The 18,387-nt window shown below is 37.7% G+C and overlaps 1 protein-coding gene across 1 annotated transcript in view; it reads left to right on the top strand.

Annotated features, from left to right (window-relative positions):
• Positions 1-13,452, top strand: part of ABCB5 (ATP binding cassette subfamily B member 5) — a 107,972-nt gene extending 94,520 nt beyond the window's left edge. Inside the window, exons 25-27 of the mRNA XM_053218319.1 lie at positions 4,366-4,572; positions 10,629-10,775; positions 12,301-13,452. Of these exons, the coding sequence (XP_053074294.1) occupies positions 4,366-4,572; positions 10,629-10,775; positions 12,301-12,498 (552 nt within the window). The 3' untranslated portion in view covers positions 12,499-13,452. The remainder of the gene's footprint in view (positions 1-4,365; positions 4,573-10,628; positions 10,776-12,300) is intronic.
• The last annotated feature ends 4,935 nt before the right edge of the window (positions 13,453-18,387 follow it).

The following is an 18,387-nucleotide window of genomic DNA, read 5'->3' as shown; positions in this document are numbered from 1 at the left end:
TTGATCTTAAACTGAAGATGATACAAATGGAAAGATATTCCACGCTCATGGATTGGAAGAACACATATTGTTAAATGTCTACGCTACCCAGAACAATCTACAAATTTTTTTTCATTTTTTTTTAATGTTTATTTTATTTTTTGGGAGACAGTAAGACAGAGCGCAAGCAGGGGAGAGGCAGAAAGAGAAGGAGATACAAAATGTGAAGCAGGCTCCAGGCTCCAAACTGTCAGCACAGAGCCCAACATGGGGCTCAAACCCACAAAGCATGGAACCATGACCTGGGCCAAAGTTGGACGCTTAACCAGTTGAGCCACCCAGGAACTCCACAATCTACAGATTTAATGCAGTCCCTATCAAAATACCAACAGCATTTTTCACAGAACTAGAACAAACAATTCTAAAATTTTTATGGAACCACAAAAGACCCTGAATAGCCAAAACAATCTTGAAAAAGAAAAGCAAAGCTGGAGACATCACAATTCCAGACTTCAAGTTATATTACAAAGCTGTAGTAATCAAAACACTATGGTACTGGCACAGAAACAGACACATTGCCCAATGGAACATAATACAGAGTACGGAAATAAATCCACACTTATACAGTCAATTTTTGATGAAGGAGGCAAGAATATATAATAGGGGAAAGACAGTCTCTTCAATTACTAGTGCTAGGAAAACTGGACAGTTACATGTAAAAGGATGAAATTGGACTACTTTCTAACATCATACACAAAACAACTTAAAATAGATTAAAGACATACACATGAGACCTGAAACCTAGCAGTCCTAGAAGAGAACACAGGCAGTAATTTCTCTGACATTGGCTATAGCAACATTTTTCTAAGTAGGTCTCCTAAGGTAAAGGAAACAAAAGCAAAAATAAGCTATTGGGACTATATCAAAATAAGCTTTTTCATAGTGAAGGAAAACATCAACAAAACAAAAGAAATCTACTAAATGAGAGAAGATACTTTCAAATGATATATCTGATAAAGGGTTAATATCCAAAATGTAGAAAGAAACTCTACAATTCAACACCAAAAAAAAAAAAATCAATTTAAAAATGGGCAGAGGACCTACAGAGATATTTTCCCAAAGAAGACATACAGATGGCCAGCAGACACATGGACAGATGCTCAGCATCACTAATCATTAGGGAAATGCAAATTAAAACCACAATGAGATATTACCTTATACCTGTCAGAATGACCTGAATCAAAAAGACAAGAATTAGGGGTGCCTGGGTGGTTCAGTCAGCTGAGCGTCCGACTTCAGCTCAGGTCATGATTTCATGGTTCATGAATTCAGGTCCTGCGTTGGGCTCTCTTCTGTCAGTGCAGAGCCCACTTTGGATCCTCTGTCCCTGTCCCCCTCATGCTCTCTCCTGCTCATGCTCTCTCTCTCTCTCTCTCTCAAAAATAAATATTTTTAAAAAGATAAGAAATAACAAATGTTGGCAAGGATGTGGAGAAAAATGAACCCTCATGACCTATTGGTAGGGATTTAAATTGATATAGCAGCTGTGGAAAACAGTAGGGAGGTTCCTCAAAAAATTATATATACAAATACCATATGGTCCAATAATTCCATTAGTGAAATTTACCCAAAGAAAATGAAAATGCTGATTCAAAAAATATATGCACCCCTATGTTTATTGCTGCATTATTTACAGCACCAAGATATGGAAGCAACCCAAGTGTCTACTGATAGACAAATGTATAAGGAACATATATGTGATATATATATATATATATATATATATATATATATAGGAATATATGTATATGGAAGATATATATATGTGATGGAATATTACTGAACCATAAAAAAGGATGAAGTCTTGCCATTTGTGACAACATGGATGGACCTAAAAGATAATATGCTAAATGAAATAAGTCAGACTGTAAAAGATAAATACATATGTGGAATCTAAAAAACAAAATAAATGAATAAACAAAATAAAGCAGAATTAGACTTATAAATACAGAGGAACAAACTGGTGGTAGCCAGAGGGAAAGGGGGGATGGGAAGAATGGATAAAGGGGGGAGTGGGAGATGCTTCCAGTTGTAGAATGAGTAAGTCATAAGAATAAGGGGCCAGCATAGGAAATATGGCCAGAAATACTGCAGTAGCCTTGAATGGTGACAGATGGTAGTAACACTTGTGGTGAGCATAGCATAATGTATGAGAAGTTAAATCACTATGCTGTACACCTGAAACTAATACTCAAAAAAATTTTTAAAAGGTCTATTCGGCTCAGGTCACAATCTCATTGTTTGTGCGTTTCTGCCTCGTGTCTGCGCTAACAGTGCAAAGCCTGCTTGGGATTCTTTCTCTCTCCCTCTCTCTCTGCCCCTCCCCATCCCTCCCTCCCTCTCTTTCTCTCTCTCTCTCTCTCTTTCTCTCTCTCTCTCTCTCTCTCTCAAAATAAATAAATAAACATTAAAAATTAAAATTAAAAAATTAAAAGTTTACAAATTAGAAATTTTTAAAAAAGAAAACAGGAATTTTGATCTTACAAGGCATAGAATTCTTTTAGAATACAGATGTTGGAGGAGGGGTCTAATATCCATACCTGGGCTCTTTTTATACCATTCTGGTTTAAAACAGAGATAAGTTTCCTCTGCCAGCTGATTCAGGCTTCCTGCTATTCCCACCGGCCTTTTCTACCACCCACCTCTCAAAACTTTATGCATGGTTAGGGCTTATCTGAATCAGTTCCATTAAGTCCTGCATCCTGTTTTCAAAAAAATGGAGCCTCTTCATCCTTAGCATTCCAGTGACTTATTCTCACTAGCGCCTTTCATACTCTCCATATTTTCAGGTTTTCAATTATCCTTTCCCAGCAACACAACAACCACCACATCCACCCCCATCCCCCGCCACACACACACACACACACACACACACACACACACACACAGACTTCCTGTTCTGCCTCCTCTTCTAATCCCCAAAAGTCAAAGAATGTCATATTAGTCCTCATTCTCCTCCAATTTACAGGGTTGGGTTTTTTTCCCATCACAGATTCTTAATGACTATTTGCAAAATAAAATGGTCCAGAATGGCTCCCTATTACCAGTGATAACAATGAGTTAACAGTGAGTCCCACAATAGGTAACAGTCATCTATTTGCACATAGCATAGCACACCCTCTCCTTTAAACCCTCCAATGATTTCCTCCTGCAGTTTGTATAAAATGGAGTCCATCCCATGATCTGGCCCCTCCCTCTCTCACTAAACTCCCCTACCACTCCCCACCTCATTGTATACTATGTGTCAGTCTCACTGGCTTCTTAGTGTTCTTTAAACTCACTTAGTGGGGCACCTGGGTGGCTCAGTTGGCTGAGCATCCAACTTCGGCTCAGGCCATGATCTCACAGCTTGTGGGTTTGAGCCCTGCATTGGGCTCTGTGCTGATGACTTAGAGCCTGGAGCCTGCTTCAGCTTCTGTGTCTCCCTCTCTCTCTGCCCTTCTTGAACTCACGCTCTGTCTCTCTCTGTCTCAAAAATAAATAAACATTAAAAAAAAATTAAACTCACTTATGGCCTTTGTTCTCGCTGTTCCCCTGCTTGGAATTTTCTTGCTTTAACCTCTTTGTGGACTCCTTCTTATCACTCATGTCTCAATCTAAATGCTACTTCCCTAGGTAAGCCTTCTTAGATTACTCTGTAGAAAATAATGCATCCACCCACCTGCTTCCCACACTCTCCCCACATCCTCAGTCAGTCCCTATCCCATTATTCAGTTTTCATGACACTTTCTTTTTCTGAGTTGATTATTTGTTAGTATGTTTATTGTCTGTCTGTCTCCACTAGAATGTAAGCTGCAGGAGGGCAAGAGCTTTGTCTTGCTTACTACTATTTCCCTGGCACTTGAAGAGTCCACATCAGCTAGTAGATACGCTTATCAAATGCCGGTTGAATGTTATTATATGTTCATGTGAATAAGTACGGCTATGTACAAAATGACATACACCTATATGCAGACTACTGTATAGGTCCCTACCTTCTCTCTCTGGGCTTTCATAAAGTGGGGTCCTATTACAGTGGAGGTTGCTCATTTTCCATCAGACTTCAGCACAGAGCACCAGCCTTGACTCTAGACTCCAGGCAAGTCTCTAGAATATGTGGCCATTCACAGCAATGTCAAATAGGTTTAGGAGCTGGCATTTTAGGCAGTTACACTATGCTTCTACACAGCATATGATTTATGATCCATCCTTGGGTAGCATTTTACTGTGAAATACCTTGAATTCCTATTTTTCTTGTTACAATTTGTACATGTCTGAATACAGTGAACTGCAACAGAATACAGTTGTTGGATCTTCACATGCCACTCTCCATTCTGCTTTTGGCAGCTATTCGATGGTGTGGATGCAAAGGAACTGAGTGTACAGTGGCTCCGTTCCCAAATAGCCATCGTTTCTCAAGAGCCTGTACTCTTCGACCGTAGCATTGCTGAGAACATTGCCTATGGTGATAACAGCCGTGTTGTGCCACTCGATGAAATAAAAGAAGTAGCAGATGCAGCAAATATCCACTCTTTTATTGAGGGTCTCCCTGCGGTAAGAAAAATATCTGAAATCTTGAATTACAAAACTGCCAAGTAAGCCTAAGTGGTTATCTTTATGTGCTCCTTGAATTATACAATTTATTTATTGCCAGTATCTAATCAAGTTATGCATAAAAAGTGAAGATTGAGATTTTTCTGTGACCAATTTTTCCAAGACCAAACTGTATTAATATTCACCGAATTCGTTTTCTTATTTTGATTGCTTACCTTCTATCCATATACACTCTACTTAGGTCTACACCACCATCATCCCCCCACTCTGATTACGTAGCATCTTAATCTGTCTTCCTGCTTCCAGTGTGCCGCATCATAATTCTTCTTCCTCATAGTACCTAGGGGGACCCTTTAAAAACATAAATCAGATTCTGTCCCTTCCTGCTTAAAACTTCCTAATGGCATCCCTTTGCACTTAGAATAAAGTCCAAATTTCTTACGTAGCTGGCAAGGCCTTCTGTGACGTGGTCCTGCTCGCCTCTCCATCTCCTTCCTCACCACGTGTTCATTCTGCTCCAGGCACACTGTCCTCTTTTCTGTCTCAGAAGCACACCAAGTTTTTCCCTACCTCAGGACATTTGTACTTGCTGTAACCTCCCTTCCTCTGTCTCTTTGCAGAGCTATCTCCTTAACTTTCAAGCTCTCTGAAATGCCATCTTTGCAGAGACTCCCCTGGCCACCTTATCAAAAGTGTCCCCACCACTCCCATCACATACCATATAGTCTTCAAGGTGCTTATCACAATCTAAAGTTACCCTGAGGGATTATAGACTTATTTTAGTGTCCTCTTTCCCCACTAGAATGTTAAGTCCTTGCCTGCCATTTTTGTCACTTCTCTGAAATGACAAACACAATGTCACTTCTCTGTGACAGCTGACACAGGAAAGTTAAAATCTTAGCTAACTGTAGAGAGAGCTTTAGTATGGCAAGCATTAATACAAATCCAGAAGTCATGAAGAGAGATGAGTAATTGTAACTTAAAGTGCTTACAATATCTGAATGTTTATACCTGCAAAATTAAATTAAAATATACATACCTACTTTTAATTAGAAACAAACTTCTACAACGTTATTTTCTAGCTCACCTTAAAAGGGAATGCCTAAGTTTAATAAACATTAAACAATCTAGTATCCTGTTCTTTGGGGGAGGGTAATGGTCACAATATTCTCTGACTTTTATAAAAGTAGATCTTCCCTCACCATCTCCTGTCCACACTAAATGGTGCCTATAACTAGAAAGGGGCCATAAATAATACAATTTCTCCTGCTCCAGTAAGATTCTACACTACTAACTATAATGAAAGGATTGATGTATTTTTATAAATATTGTGACCCTATGAGTATCTTTCCATGGTAATTCTCCTTTTTAACCAAGGCATTTGCTGTATTGTCAATTTGTGGTCAGATTGTTATCCCCATGATCCTGATAGGTTTGTTTCTTTAATTTATGTGTGGTAAAATGTTAACCATTTTATATTTATACCATTTGACTTTTATTCTTAAACTGTTTATTATCTTTCATTATTTTTGTTGTGCTAGTTCCCACATTTACCCAAAACTACATATTTCAGAGATTCAGTGCACTAACTTTTTACAGTAAAAAACTTTGAAAACCAAGATGATATTATTTCCTAAAAGAAAGAATAACTAGTTTCTCACTGTTTTTGTTTTTTTTTATGTTTATTTATTTGTTTTGAGAGAGAGAGAATGCAAGCAGCGGACAGAGGGAGAGGAAGAGAGAGAATTCCAAGCAGGCTCTGCACTGTCAGTGTGGAGCCCAACACAGGACACAATTCCATGAACATGAGATCATGACCTGAGCCAAAATCAAAAGTCAGACACTTAACTGACCCACCTAGGCACCCCTCAGTGTTTTTAATTTTAACTTTACTTATCACTGTTACTCCAAAAAAAAAAAAAAAAAAAGTAGAGCAATGGTACCAAAATATCATTTTGAAATAGGGCATTGGACATTACATCCAGCAGTAATGTAAATGATCATTTGTAGTGAAGAAAATACAGGGAGTTGGGAGACCACTTAGGAGCTATTTCCAGTGTTATGAATGCCTGAATTAATAATTATAAAGTGAAATAAAGCAAGGAACAGGATTTAAAAGATACTGTAAGGGTAGAATTGCCAAGACTTGGCTGAGGATTGTGGAAACTGGGTGAGAAAGTGCATGATACACTGGACAGCCTGCTGGAATAAAAACACACAGAGCATATGATGAGAGTACAAAAGAAGGAATGACAAAGTCTCTAGGAGCTCAGAGAAAACCATACAGAAGATGTTGTTTTAAACTGGGTTTTGAAAGGGTGCCTGGGTGGCTCAGTGGGTGAAGCATCTGACTTTGGCTCAGGTCACGATCTCACGGTTCATAGGTTCCAAGCCCTGTGTCAGACTCTGGGCTGACAGCTCAGAGCCTGAAGCCTGCTTCTGATTCTGTGTCTCCCCCGACCCCCCCCCCCCGCCCCTACCCCTCCCCCACTCGTGCTCTTTCTCTCAAAAATAAACAAACATTAAAAACAAACAAACAAACAAACAAACTGGGTTTTGAAGAATGAGAGGAATTCACCAGGCTGAGAAGGGACAAATACATTCTTAGAAGACAGAATAAGCTTGTGTGGAAACATATACACATAAAACAGTTTTAGGTGTTTGGAGGGAAAGAAATTTAAAATCATGAGCAAAAGGCATAAACTAGGGAATTGAGAAGAGGCCAAAATATAAGCAGAGACTGAATGTGAAGGTTCTGATATACCAGGCTAAGAAGTTTGGACTCTGTCTTATTGGAAATAGGAAACCACTAGACATTTGTAGGCAAAGAAATAACATGATCATTTTAAAGAAAAAAAATTGCTGCTGAGCTCAGCCTTTTGTTTGCTCATCCAGAAGCCATTGTGGCCTTTGAGGTATGGCAGAGACTGGCATTAAAAGGACAAGTCCTGGTGCTTTACAACATTCTGGATGAGAACGATGCAAGTCCACATTTTCTTTTCCCCAGTTCCAATTTCCAAAAGCTCTTAAACTCCATGCCTGACACACAAATTTTGCATATTTGATGGCCAAAATGATGTGAGGCTATATGTAGCCTTTATTAATCCTACTTAGAATGAATAATCCAATATTTCTGCATAAATACTCATATATTTGATTACCACTTGCTTCCCCAGACGTTTCTGGGGGTGTTAATACATGTCACGTGTTAAATATATATAATACATAGCATATACAATTTATGGTATATTTTTTTCTAATGTTAAGCAAACAGGGGCTGGATGGCTCAGTTGGTAGAGCATGTGACTCTTGATTTCAGGGTTGTGAGTTTGAGCCCCACATTGGGCGGGGAGAGAGAGAGAGAGAGAGAGAGTCAAACAGACAAATAAAAAACAGAATTCTTAAGTGGATATATCCTTAAGGGTTTCTAGTAAAGGATTGTGGACCTGTCTGGCAACTGAACCTAGGAGGGCAAACAGCAAGTCAGTTTGGAGTGCGCTAAGGGTAACACGTCTATTCTATATGCCATGGAGATGACCTACAGATATTTGGAAATATTGGCCTAGGAGGGGAGTTGAAGCAACCCCACCTTGGTCTTAGGGATCCTCTGAGAAACACACCGAGTGTAGCTGCAGCTCTCAGTCAAGTCACATCGTGACTCCTTGGGTAAGACTTCAACCACTGAAATCACCCTGAAGTTCCTCCCAAGAGCCTGCAGGGATTCTCTAGAATGTAGTTGGTTTAGGATCAGACTCTTTTTGGATATTCTCTCCGCGACCCAACTGGCTTTTAGCCCCAGGTTCTTATCAAGGAGCCATTGTTCCTTGAGCATCTCATAAACAGGTTGAATATTCCAGGACACTCACCATTCATCCCACTGATTGCCAAAAACTTGATTGAAATTTTCAGTTTAAACGGGAGAATAGAAGTCTATAGTTCTTCATTAAAAAATAAAAACCTCCACTTTAAGTATCTGAAAATGTTTTTAGGTTGGTATTGAGACCATGTGTATACCCCCATTTATAATCTGTTCTGCTTAAAGATGGATAAAACCATCTGAATTTAATTTTAATCCAATTCATTCTTGAGACTAATATCTTTCTGTAATCCAGAGAAGGCCAAGAAATGCAAAGTGACCTCTAAGCTAGTATTGTGTCTTCTTTAGCTACACAAGAAGAATCTATGTACAATTTAAGCTAGACTGGCAGAAAGAGCTACAAACCATTATCATTCCCACCCAATCCTCTCTCTGTTTTTGGTTTAGGATTGGATTCTCTAATTTGAATGGGAACTATGTGGTGTATGGAAATGAGTGACATAGATTTATCTGTTATCCTGCCCTATGGTTCCAAATTTCATAAAGTGAATTTTTAATATTTATTCATTTATTTTGAGAGAGTGTGTGTATGCATGTGAGTGGGGAAGGGGCAGAGAGGGAGCAAGTGAAAGAGAATCCTAACCAGGCTCCACACTGTCCAATACAGGGCTCAGTCTCAGGAACCATGAGATCGTGACCTGAGCTGAGATAGAGAGTTGGACGCATAACCAACTGAGCCACCCAGGCGGCCCTAAAATGCATTTTAGAGGGAAGAGTCCCAGCCTGCTGACAGTCCTAAATAAAATTACAGAAGTGATAAAGTCTGTTTTCTTTGGGCAGCATTCACTTCAGAAAATACACTTTTACTGGGCTGTGGTAATTGAGATACCCATTGTTTTATATGAAGCAAAAAATCACATTTTAAATTGAAAAATGAACTTTGAGGTGAAGTAGACACGTTTATCATAAAGCTGTGTCACAGGCTCTCTCAATACCCACTCTGCCCAAATGGTACCCCTTGAAGGCAGTCAGATATGGAGGGAAAGGCAGTTAATTCAAGCTTCTCTAAGGCACTAAGACAAAATGAATAGCATATTAATCACATGCTGCATGTTTTCAATGATGCTGCTATAGGATCCACCTTTAGAAGGTTGTATAATTAGGGGCGCCAGGGTGGTTCAGTTGGTTAAGCATCCAGTGGTTTTGGCTCAGGTCATGATCTCACAGTTTCCTGAATTCAAGCCCCGCATGGGGCTCCATGCTGACAGTGCAGAGTATGCTTGGGATTCTATCTCTCCCCCTCTCTCTGCTTCTCTCCCACTTACTCCATCTCTGTGTCTCTCAAAATAAATAAACTTTTAAAAAAATTGAAAAAAAAAAAAAAAAGAAAGTTGTATAATTAGCCTTGCTTTTCCAGTGGAGCAGATCCATCCACACATTCTTGTCTGGATACCAGGAGTATATATTTGTTAGACAACTAGCAAGAGCTAGTAGAAAGCAGTGTCAAACCTCGGAGGGAAGTAGAGTCAATGGGACAATCTAAAAAGCAATCGGGAGCCTGCTTGCACCAACTGAACTGACTGTCATCATTTGGCAGACTACAACAGCCTCAGGATACTCCTCCCGTAGTTTCTTTATCCTTCTGTGGAGGAAAACACTGGAGAAGAGGACATTAGTAAATAGGAGGGCTGTAGAAACATTGGGAGTGCCAGATGTCACTATTATGGGCTGAAAAGGTGAACAGACTGTCTCCAGACATCAGCCTTATTTATTGTCAGGAAGTTACCTGTACCATTGAGAACAGCATCCCAGTACCTGGAGAGATGCGCCCATAGAGGTTTGGCAAGAGGCAGTGTGAGGAAACCCAGTGATTTCCTTTAATTGTTTTGACCTGAAAATAGAAGGTAATGTAATTTAATGGAAAAGATTTGTGTTTACTGAGAACTTTTTTTGCCAATAATTTTTTTCTTATGCTTTAATTCGAACAATTCCTTTGTAGAAGCATAATGGCAAAGGTCTGCTGTTTGCGATCAGATTAGATATGTAAATGAGATGGTAGTGCTTACTGCTGGTTTAGCATTTATTTGCAACAAAGGCCAAGAATAGATTTCAGAACTTGTTGGGACACAAATTTTTAAGAGAAGCAAAATTTGAAATATTTAGATGGTTCTCGCCCACAGTTGCCATGCTAATTTAAATAACCAAGCCTTGCTTTCTTAATTGCATGTTCCTGTAATAGAAATACAACACACACATTGGACTAAAAGGAACACAGCTTTCTGGAGGCCAGAAACAAAGGCTAGCTATTGCAAGGGCTCTTCTCCGGAAACCAAAAATTTTATTGTTGGACGAGGCCACTTCAGCCCTTGATAATGAGAGTGAAAAGGTAACATTCTCTTTATTTCATCTCAGAATATAATATCAAATAAGAGAGTGGAGTACTGTGGAAGAAATCAAGGTCAGCTTGAGGAAAAACCTGGAGAGAACTGCAGTCATAGGTCACGAATTCTAATTAAGGTTTTGGCCTTTAAAAGAAAGTTAGACACTGGTGGGGAAGTGGGAAAGAGGTGGGACATAGGGCAGCTCATGTTCTACAAAGGTCTTCTCACTTGAATGGGTTTAGCAAAAAGGCCCAATTCTTGAAATGTTTCTCCAGTCAAGGTAAAAGCCCAAGAAAAATAACCTTCCTATTTTATTATTCTTATGATACCAAACAAATTCATAAGGCAATCTGCATGCATAAAAGAGTAATCTACACTGCAGTGTCAGAACCTACAGTTAGTCCATCTTTAATAGACTATTAGTTACATTTGAGAAGGAAACAAGAAAGCAAAGAGACACGTGACAATAGACCTACACTGCAGGCTCCTTCAGATGTTTAATTTTGCTATGTCCTTGTCCTCTAGTAGTTTCTTGCACATACTAGGCACTTACTTGTTAAATGAACACTGGTTGAATGAATGACAATCTTTAATATTTGCCAAGTGTCCATTATATGCTATTATCTCAATCCTCACAACTTAATGAATTAGCTTAATTATTAGCATGCTCATTTGATAGGCTAGCTCAGTAAGGCTTAGAAAAGTTAAGTAACTTCTCTGAATTTTAAGAGAGGATGTCTGATCTAAGAGCACATGTGGTTGACCACCACATGATTGCTATTTACAAATGATTATCTTTGATTTCTAAGGAAACAGTCTGTTATGAAAGAGAAAAACATGATTTTTAGAATCAGACATGCCTGAGTTGTAATCCTGGATTTATCAGTTACTAGCAGTGTAACCTTGGTCAAGTGACCTGGACTTTTGGAATCTGTTTATTTATCAGAAAAATGAAAAAATAAATAAATAAATAACCCACCTTACAGAGTTATTGCAAGGATTTAAGTGAGATATCCATCACTGGAATGAACATTTTGTATGTTCAACAAATTTTGAACAAATTTGTTGAATTTGTTCAAGAAATTTTGGTTTTCACCCTCCACTCCTATTTCCTCTATACAACATTATAACCCATTGCATCTGAGATTTTTGCTAGGACAGTTTTCTAGCTAAATTCTACTAAAATAAATGAATGCTATGAGAAGAAATCAAGTAAGTTAGGCATTCTGCTTAGGTTTAGAAATACTACTTTCTGACTCTGAGTTCAGAACTGCTTACATATATATAAACAACCATCTCATTTTTATTCATTATCACAAAAGCTTTTCTAGTTAAAAGTCTTAATGTGTCTATGGTTACTTTTGCTAGATTCCTATTGAATACAGTGAATATTTCACAGAGCTGGGCAGTTTTCCTTGGGGATAAGCAAATACAGAAAGAATGTTATTAGATTACCTTTATCAATTTGATTTGGATAAGTATATTAGCATCTAACTCAAGCTAGCAATCATGGGCCCTTTTCTCTTCTAGGTGGTTCAGCACGCCCTTGATAAGGCCAGCCAGGGGAGGACTTGCCTAGTGGTTGCTCACAGACTGTCCACAATACAGAATGCAGATTTGATAGTAGTTCTGCAAAATGGAAAAATAAAGGAACAGGGAACTCATCAAGAGCTCCTGAGAAATCGAGATATATATTTTAAATTAGTAAATGCACAGTCAGTGCAGTGATACTGTTAGAATTAGCATATATTTCGATCTTTGTGTAATGCAAAGAAAGAATACTTAGTAATTATTTGGCCTGCTTTGATCTCTTTTATTACATATATCAATAACTAGAATCATGTTATTCAAGTACAGACATGTTCTGTGTACACACCATCTTCTCTTCAGATTTTTTAAAGGAAACAAAAATTTGCTAAACTCATGTAAGTGAGATAATGCCTGCAACCCTCCTTTATAAAAATGTTCTGTCACATTTGCTTATAAAACAGTTTTCTGCAAAATCAACCTATTTTCCTATCAACTTCTACTATAAAACTGGGAATATATTCCAAGAGGGAAAAAATTATCCAGTTAACTTAAATTGAAAGATTTTAGTAAAGAGAAAGATGTCGTTGGGCCAGACATTGTAGAGAGAATGATTATAATTTGGAACTTTCAGCATTTTGCAGCACATATCAAAGTACTTTGAGTGAGTCCTGTTCTCCAAACCATAGGACTTTCTCTCATAATCTCTCTCTCAATGTTTCTCTTAATGAATATCCACTGTTTCCCAAAACTCCATTATATCCCTTTGTTAGGAGGATAAGAAGGACTACAATGTAAAATTCCCAGCAGGATTAGGTAGTTATCTTCTAGTTTGCCAGTAAGTGAAATGCTTCACATGATCCATTCTGAAGATTTCATTATTCCAAGCTTTGAGTTTTGCAGAATAAATTATAGGCATACCAGTGTATGACCACTTATTAAAATAAAAGCTAGTTTTATTATGGGTGAAAAATTTTTAAAGCCATTTTCTATTATTCAATCAAGTAATTTGTTTAAATTTTATATGTACTTCATTTTATGTAATGTATGTATTATCTAAAAGTTAAGTGTAAATAACAGTATTGGTAAACTGAGTCACATTTTCTCTTTACTTAAATATGTAATTTCATCTAGTGATTTTATCTCTATTTTTAATTGTATTTTCTTCCATTTATTGACACAGCCACCTTCTCTAAAGTACACAATGCCAATGATCAGAGTATTATAAAAAACAAAACTGAAACCATTTGTGTATTATGCCTCTTTGTTTTAAGTGGAAAATAAAAATAGGAGTGGCGGGTTGGGGACAGATGTATTGTTTAGAAGCATTAGCACTGAAAGCCTTGTGGCTACTTTGCTATTATACATGGATATAGAACTCTTGGTGGTTTCTGTTTCCAGAGTAGAGTGGGCAGGAGGAAAAGGGCAGTACCATATGGATATGCTTAAAAGACTCAGAGCAGGAGAACCTCAGGCTCTAATTCTGTAATCCCTCCTAGATTAGCAAATATGGGCATACCTCATTTTATAGTGTTTTGCTTTATTGCACTTCAATATTGTATTTTTCTAAACTATGCTCCACACCCAGCATGGGACCTGAACCCACAACCCTGATATCAAGAATATGCTGTACTGGCTAAGCTAGCCAGGCACCCCTCGATACTGCATTTTTTACAAAATGAAGATCTGTGGCAACCCTGGCATTTAGTAAGTCTATCGGTACTATTTTGTGAATAGCATTTACTCACCTCATGTCTCTGGGTCACATCTTTTTAATTCTCACAACATTGCAAACTTTCTCATTATTATTCTTGTATTTGTTATGGCAATCTGTGATCACTGATCTTTGATGTTGCCATTGCAATTGTTTCGGGTCACCACAAACTGCACCCATTAAGACGGTGAATTTATTTGATAAGTGTTGTGTGTGTGTTCTCACTGCTTCACCTACTAGCCATTCCCCCATCATTTTCCCTCTCCTCTGGCCTCCCTATTCCCTGAGACACAATATTGAAATTAGGCCAGTAACCCCACAATGGCCATAAGTGTTCAAGTGAAAGAAAAAGTCACACGTGTCTTACTTTAAACCAAAAGCTAGAAAAAATTAAGCTTAGTGAAGAAGACATGTCGAAAGCTAACAGAGGCCAAAAGCTAGGCCTCTTGCACCACAAAGTCAAGTTACGAATGTAAAGGAAAAGTTCTCAAAGGAAATTAAAAGTGCTACTCCAATGAACACACAAATGATAAGAGAGTAAAATAGCCTTCGTAAGGAAATTTTAGTGTCCTGGATAGAAGATCACACCAGCTACAACATTCCCTTAAACCAAAGCCTAATCCAGAGCAAGTTACTAACTCTCTTCAATTCTGTGAAGTCTGAGAGGTGAGGAAGCTGCAGAAGAAAGGTCTGAAGCTAGCAGAGATCGGTTCATGAGGTTTAAGGAAAGAAGCCATCTCCATAACATAAAAGTGCAAGGTGAAGCAGCAAGTGCTGATGTAGAAGCTGCAGCAAATTCTCCAGAAGATGTAGCCAAGTTCATTAATGACAATGTCTACTAAACAAAAGATTTTTAATGTAGATGAAACAGCCTTATATTGAAAGAAGATGCCATCTAGGACTTTCATAGGTAGAGAGAAGTCAGTGTCTGCCTTCACAGACTGACTCTTATTAGAGCTAATGAAGCTAATAGGTGACTAAGTTTTAAGGTGAATGTTCATTTCGCATTCTGAAAATCTTAGGGCCCTTAAGAATTATGTTAAATCTACTCTGCCTGTGCTCTGTAAGTAGAACAGCAAAGCCTGGATGACAAGAACATCTATCTACAACATGGTTGTAGCCTTATGTGGGGTTCGATCCCACAACCCCTGGATCATGACCCGTGTCAAAATCAAGAGTTAGATGCTCAACCGATTGAGCCACCCAAGTGCCCCTGACTCCAATTTTGAAAAAAGTTCTACTATGGGTAAAATGCTACAGAAAAATCGTTCATAAAAGGAAGAATCCATCTATTCGGCAAAATTATCTTATTTTAAGAAATTGCTACAGCCACCCCAACTTCAACAACCACCCACCCCCCTGATCAGTCAGCAGCCATCAACATCAAGGCATGAACCTCCACCAGCAAAAAGATTGTGCCTTGCTGAGAGCTCAGATGATGGCTAGCATTTTTTAGGAATAAAGTATTTTTTTAATTAAGGTACATACATTTTTTGGAAATAATGCTATTACACATTTAATAGACTACAGTATAGTGTAAACATAACTTTTATATGTACTGTGAAGCCAGTATATAATTAAAAAATTCATTTGACTTACTTTATCATGATATTTGCTTTATTGCAGTAGTCTGGCACCAAACTCACAATATCTCCAAGGTATACCTATACCTATACCTGCAGTGCCCACTTTCCCCTTGAACCTATCAACACCAATCTTATGGTCATACCTACAGATGTCAATAGAACACTTTCCTTTCTAATTAATAGTGCCACCTAATTTTTATTTGTATTTTATTATGAAAGATTTTAAAGGATGCTCCACAGGCAGCATTCTCTTAAACTCACTGCTCACCAGAACAAGCAACCATGCTGAGAACTGGTGTCTCAAACAGTTTATAAGGATCTGTGGGCTTATCAGCTAATAAAGGCAGAAAGTAAGTAGAGACTAGCTGCTTTGGGACTGCCACAACTTAAAAGTTTAAAATTGAGTCTTAAAATAATTGAGATACTAATGACGGTACCCATGGAATACAAACAATTTAACAAGGATAAGGTATGGCACAAATGTTAGTGAAAAGAAAAAAACAAACAAATGCCATTTACGTCTGTTGTATAACCCAACCAATCTACTTTATATCCTACTATTTTAAAATAGGCTGTAGTGTGTTTCTGTGTTAAGTCAACTTAGGTCATAGCTACTAACCTGGTTTTTAGTCTGTGGTTTCATAATATACACAAAGTTCTTTGGGTATTACCTATTGTATGAAAATAGTTCCCATTAGTGTCCACCTGTGTATTCATTGTTTTAATTCTGAGCTCTTACTATAAAACATTTGTGAGGTGGAATCATAGGTTAATTAGAAAGCTCACTCATAAGAACTAGTAAAGGGAGGAAGCTGGAAGAATTGGAAGTGAAAGAATAAGGGCAAGAGGTGTTGGGAGACACAGTAGTTTTCAAGCCTTTATTAATTTTTCTACCATTAGTAAGAATTAGCAGAAACTTCAAAGTTCATTTAAAAGCCAAAATTATATATATATAATATTATATATATGTGTGTGTGTGTGTATATATATATATACACACACACATATATATATATACACACACATATATATAAATCGTGGATCACCAAATGTCTCTATATAGTACAAGTAACACAATTTGCCTCCTTTTAGCAAAACCACACTGATAAAGTTTGTATTACTTTTCTATTGCTGTTGTAACAAACAAACTACCAGAAACTTAGTGGATTAAACAACATGGATTTACTACCTTACAGTTCTGGAGGTCAAAAGTTTAAAATCAGTTTCTATGGGCTCTGGGGACAAATCTGTCCCTTGTTCTTTTCCATCTTCTGGAAGCTTCCTATGTTCTTTGGCCTACATCTATCTGACCTCTGCCTTCCTTTGGCACATCTCTCTCTGCCTTTGACCTTCCTCTCTTCCCCTTATAAGGTCCCTTGTGATTACATTGGGCTTACATAGAAAATCCAGGATAATCTTCCCATCTCAAGATTCTTAGTCACATCTACAGTCTCTTGTGATAAGTAAGGCAGCATATTCACAGGTTACAGGAATGAGGACACGGACATCTTTGGGAGGCCATTACTCAGCCTACTACTTAAACTACCCATTTAAATATTTAAATACTATTTAAACATTTATTCCACGTAAAAGACAATTCTTCAGATTTGCATTAAGTAACACCCCAAAGAGAACCCTGAAAACATCCAGCCCAACATCATTATATGTTGATGAGAGAGCAAACACTCACATATCTTACCTCCAAGCACTGTGCTTTGTCCATTGTAACATGTTACGTATCCTCATTGCTAGTCCAGGATTTGGGATATATTTGCCCTTCACTCTTTACTTTTGCTACTGGGATTCTGCTATTGCTGCTATTTCCTTTTATTCTAAGACTAGATTTATTAAATAGAAGTTTATACTAAGTTCTACTTTCTTAACCTTATTCTCTTTCCACTGAATAACTTTATGTGCCAGAAAGTAAAAACAGCATCCTTAATACTGCAAATATATGAGCTTTCACACACTTCTGACCCAGTGCACTTTGGGTTTTCCTAAAACCATTTTAAACAACTGCTTCTAGTGAGCTGACATTTTTTTTGAAATTTTCCAGGTAGGTATGAGATAAGCACTTTATGTATATTATCTCATTAGTCCTCATATCAACATTATAATGGTATTTATTATTAATATTATCTCTCTTTAAAACAAAGAAAACTAAAGCATAAAGAAATTCAGTAATTTGTTGAGACCTGAGCTCTAGGGTTCATACCCTTGTCTAACTCCAGTCTCCATCATCACCCCGAGGACCTCTGTCCACAATTTATTCAGGAAGATGACTAGCTGAATTGAGTTGCAGTCACTGCTCGCAGAAGTACATTGGGTCATTGTGAGAATCAAACCAAAGTTTTGGCAGCAGTTACCTAGTCTAGTAAAACTAACTAGCCACACTCTAAAAATATTTTCTACATCCACACCACTGGAAGAACACTGAATTCAGCCCAAGGTAGGAGATCTGTTTTTCCTTTAGTGTTTACTCATATATACAAGTATGGTGGATTTGGATGCTTTTTCATGGGCAAAATTACAGAAATATTCCAAGCGAAAAAAAAAATTTTTTAAGAGACACACTTCTTGGACAAAAGCATAGTATCTTTGATTAAAATGTCTGTGGAAATATGCCAAAAAGCATCACCAATGTAACTGAGTTTGTTGGGCATATTTTATTAATGATTTGTACTTAATTATCAAGGTTCAGTTTAATCATACTAAAATGTTTTTCTTTTTAAACTGCTTGAGGATCTATTTTTTTAAGATTTTATTTATTCATTCATGTATGTAGGTAGG

Source organism: Acinonyx jubatus, chromosome A2 (assembly GCF_027475565.1).
Source record: "Acinonyx jubatus isolate Ajub_Pintada_27869175 chromosome A2, VMU_Ajub_asm_v1.0, whole genome shotgun sequence".
In the NCBI taxonomy this organism is placed as follows: Eukaryota; Metazoa; Chordata; class Mammalia; order Carnivora; family Felidae; genus Acinonyx; species Acinonyx jubatus.
Note: the sequence above shows the minus strand (reverse complement) of the source record. Positions and strands in the feature narration are given on the sequence as shown.